This window comes from Acanthisitta chloris, unplaced genomic scaffold (assembly GCF_000695815.1).
Source record: "Acanthisitta chloris isolate BGI_N310 unplaced genomic scaffold, ASM69581v1 scaffold19854, whole genome shotgun sequence".
NCBI classification, from domain to species: domain Eukaryota; kingdom Metazoa; phylum Chordata; class Aves; order Passeriformes; family Acanthisittidae; genus Acanthisitta; species Acanthisitta chloris.
The window spans coordinates 25,838-30,010 of NW_008668999.1; the positions used below are offsets into that span (position 1 = coordinate 25,838).

Sequence of the window (4,173 nt, forward strand, 5' to 3'; positions counted from 1 at the left end):
TTTGTGAGCTCATTATGATTGAAGGCACATCCATTTTCTCTCCAGGCACTTTTACCATTTTTTTTTTCTTGTCTTATATAACCAAGCTTGACAGCAGAATATAAAAAACCCCAACCCTAAGGGACAAATCCTTCACCTTAAAGGACCTCCAGGTTGGTAGACCTTTCAAGTTACTTTCAAGTTTCAGAGTAGGTGGATTTGATCACTTCAAAATCCAATTTAAAATCAGTATCTCCAGACACTCGAACATGGCTTTTAATCCTTATTTGCATAATTTGATTTTTTTCCTTAGCTGTTATATCCACTCATCAACCACGTGCTTGAACTCAATTTCCACGGGCATATAAATAGCTTAAGACAACACCATATACTTCTTAAGTGCTTGAGCATGCAGATGCCTAATTCTGTCTGAAATAAGCAACACTAACCATGTAACTACTTAAAAGCAGGTATTTGTAACAGCACATTCATTGGTGGATTTGGCAATATATATTTGAGTATATATTTGACAGTATACTTAGTCTCACAACCTTCATTCTTTAAAATATTCTTCCCCCAGTTTATGCTTGGCTGCAAAAATAATTTGCTTTTAATTTGCTTTTAAATTACCAGGTACCTCAGACTTCCACTACTTCTTCATTCAATATGAAGAAAATCTGCCTCCTGCCTGAAAATGGCACAGGGGAAAACACAGGAAACTACATGAATCCTGACACTGAGATATGTAAACATTACTTTGTAATACAAAGACTAAATTGAGCACTTCAGTGTTTCAGATGGATTTTTAGGTCATGCCCCCTTTTACTTAATGGTTTTGATTAAAAAGTGGAAATTATATGCTGCATAGTTTAAGGAACTGGAGTTAAGTCTCAGGTCTTGACAGAACTCAACATTAAACATTCTGAAAAGGATGCTGAAATAAAAGCCAGCAAGTTCCGTTTTATGTCACTAAATAACTGCACATACAGGACAAGTATGGTGTTAGACATCTAAGCATTCCAGGTCACTACCCAAAGAATGGTGTACACTTTTAGAAAAGAGAGCAATTTAAAATGTTTGTACAGCAATCTGTCAGTTTTTCAGACACTGACATGCTTGTAATCTAACCAAAACACATACTTTCAAGTGTATGCCTTCATTTAGATAGAAAAATTAGTGTAGTTATTACTCCTCATCTTTCACACTCATGTGCAAGTAGTTTTGTACATTCCTAACCAATTCCAGCAGCAGACTGCTTTAAAATGTCAGGACCTAATCTCCTTGAGATAACTGGGTATGCAACTATTTTAACTGGCATTGGGCATAGTGAGTGTGGTTGCTGCACAGAACGTGGCCAAAACATTTCTGCACGTTCCCGGGAGCACTAGAATCCAACACTTGGACATAATAAATGAGACAGACAACAACTCTTGATCAGAAATAAAAGTGAACTTATTAAGATTTATATCAGGTGTTTGCAATTTTAGAATTGAACAAGGACACAGAATTATACATAATGAGAAGTTCATTTTATTTCTGTGCCTTGGGTGCCTTCTCTGGCTTCTGCGCCTTGGGTGCCTTGGGTGCCTTCTCTGGCTTCTCAGGCTTCTTTGCTTTCCCTGCCTTCTTCTTTCCCTTCTCTGGCTTCTCTGGTGTCTTCTTGCCTTTTTTAGAAGCCAACTTCTGGAGCTTCTTCATTTCATGCTTGATGATTCTGTTTCTCTGAAAAAACCCCAAAATGTTTACTCTTCATCAGAATGAAAAGAGCAAGAACTCAAATATTGTGCCTTCATTCAAATTCTAAGATTTCAGATTCTAACTTTTTGGAATATCACCCCTTACCATGCATTATACTCAAATGTCAAATTCCACTTAAAACTTTCCCGATCTAGTGGACAAGGACACCATCATTCTGGCTGGAAATTTGGGCAGCCCAGTATTTCACATGCAATAACTTTCCTTACAGAATGAAGTATTCACAGCAACCCATCAAGAACATTTAGTTTCATCAGTAATTCCTTCCTCAGCTGTGGCCTGGAGGACTGACACATGATCATGGGGGTTCAGGTTTGACCAACTACTTAAGAGAAAGGGGTGGCATGGAAAGAACTATGGAAAATTCAAAGCATTCACAATCAAGGTGTCACTCTATAACCCCAACCAGCTGTGAAACTAAGGGTGCTAGCATCTGTACATGACCCTGAAGTGAAAGCTGCAAGCACTGACCCCATAAAGAAGCAACACTTACCATTTTCTTCGCTTTCATAACCTTGTAGCGATCGAAGTCAGTCATTTTGGCTTTCTGTGTGGAAAAAAAATCAATCATGAAACTCTGATTATAAAAGTAGTAAAACTTGGTGTCTCAAAGCATTCCACAGGTAACTTTGATCATCCCCAAATTAGGTTTAGCTGCATTTCTGGAACTAATCCACTATATCTAAGGCCTTTTCTGAAGAGGGATGGTGCAGGAAAAGAGGTTGTTACAGAAACGACTGAACAAAAACCACATTTACTGTTAAAACCCAGGAAGTTGAAGCTAATAGGCAAAAATCTATGCCTTGTCTAGCTTTAATCTCAGCCAAAAACTGAAAACATGCAGCCTACTAGGCTGCACCTAATTTTATAAAGCAGGAGCAGTACAACATCTATTCCTCATCCAGTGAAATACTGCACCTTTTCTCGGGCTTCAATCTTCTTTGCCCATCTTGTTGCTGACCACTTTTCATTTATGTTCTCCTTCTCCCAGGCAAGTCGCACACACTTCTGACGAGCACTGCATTGGAACAGCCACAAAATTATAGCCACAGTCTTTATAAAAAAAGGTTCTCCCTGATCCTGACCTACCCAATTTCACAGGACAGAAAAATCACTCTTCTACATTACTTCAGACACCTTACTTTAAGTCAATGCCACATACATCTCTGAAGCCCAATAACATTCTGTAAACGCTTTGCTAGAATCGACAGAATCACAGAATGGGTAGGGCTGGAATGGACCACAGTGGGTCATCTGGTTCAACCTTCCTGCTCAAGCAGGGTCATCCTAGAGCACGTGGCACAGGATGGCATCCAGATGGTTCTTGCGTATCTCTAGTGAGGGAGAATCCACAACTTCTCTGGGCAACCTGTTCCAGTGCATGGTCACTCTCAAAGTAAAGAAGTTCTTCCTCATATTCAGATGGAACTTCCCATGCATCAGTTTTTGCCTGTTGTCTCTTTGTCCTATTGGTTGACACCACTGAACAGAGCCTGGCTCCATCCTCTTGATACCCTTCCTTCAGATACTTACAGACATTGATGAAGTTCCCTCTCAGTAACTTCTTCTCAAGGCTGAACCTTAGCCTTTCCTTGTAAGTGAGGTGCTCTGGTCCCTTAATCATCTTTGTTGCCCTCCACTGGACCTGCTACAGGAGCTCCATGTCCCTCTTGTACTGAGAAGCTCAGAACTGGACACAGCACTCCAGTGCACTCACTAGGACTGAGCAGGGGGGCAGGATCACCTCCCTTGCTCTGCTGGCAATGCTCTTCCTAATGCATCCCAGGATATCACTGGCATTCTAGGTCACAAAGGCACACTGCTGGCTCATGGACAGCTTGTCCACCAGGACCCTCAGGTCCTTCTCTACACAGCTGCTTTCCACCAAGGTGGCCCTCTAACTAGACTCTCTAGTTCTGTAGGCAGGGAATGAATTTAATGCCTGAAAGTGATCTATGCAGTAGCAAAAGCAAAGCTGCACAACATTCACTGCAACTGCTTCCCCTACACCACTCACCCCAGAACACCCTATGAGTTGCCTTGGCCACTGTGCTATTTCCTTTGGTCCTGAACAGCAGCTATTAGGCAACATTGGCAATGAAAACTTAAATGCATTCAACTATGATAACCTGGTCTACCAATTTTCTGCTGTGCACACACTGATCCACTGATTCAATGTTGTATGAACTTTCAAGACTTAGCAAGCACCAGATCATGTATTTCAGTCATGAAGTGACTAGTTTTTTCACACAGGACAAAAACTGTGCCTATCACTCACCTGTGAGGGAATTTAAGAACAAAGTCAGTCAACTGCATGCACTTGAAGGGCATAGCCTGCCTCCTGACACCGCTGCAGGGGCCATCAACTAGTGCCTGAAAAGGGAGAATGAATGTGAAGGTTTTGTAGCAGTTTTCCCATCTTATCTGATTTAGAAAGCA

General features: G+C 41.1%; 1 protein-coding gene across 1 annotated transcript; it reads right to left on the minus strand.

Moving 5' to 3' along the window:
- Positions 1–1,434: 1,434 nt before the first annotated feature.
- On the minus strand, positions 1,435–4,107 carry RPL14 (ribosomal protein L14; the record flags this gene model as incomplete). Its single annotated transcript, XM_009073161.1, has 4 exons — positions 1,435–1,701; positions 2,228–2,281; positions 2,653–2,752; positions 4,013–4,107. Coding segments are annotated over 4 exons (441 nt in total), but the record flags the coding sequence as incomplete, so codon positions are not given.
- Between the last annotated feature and the right edge of the window lie 66 nt (positions 4,108–4,173).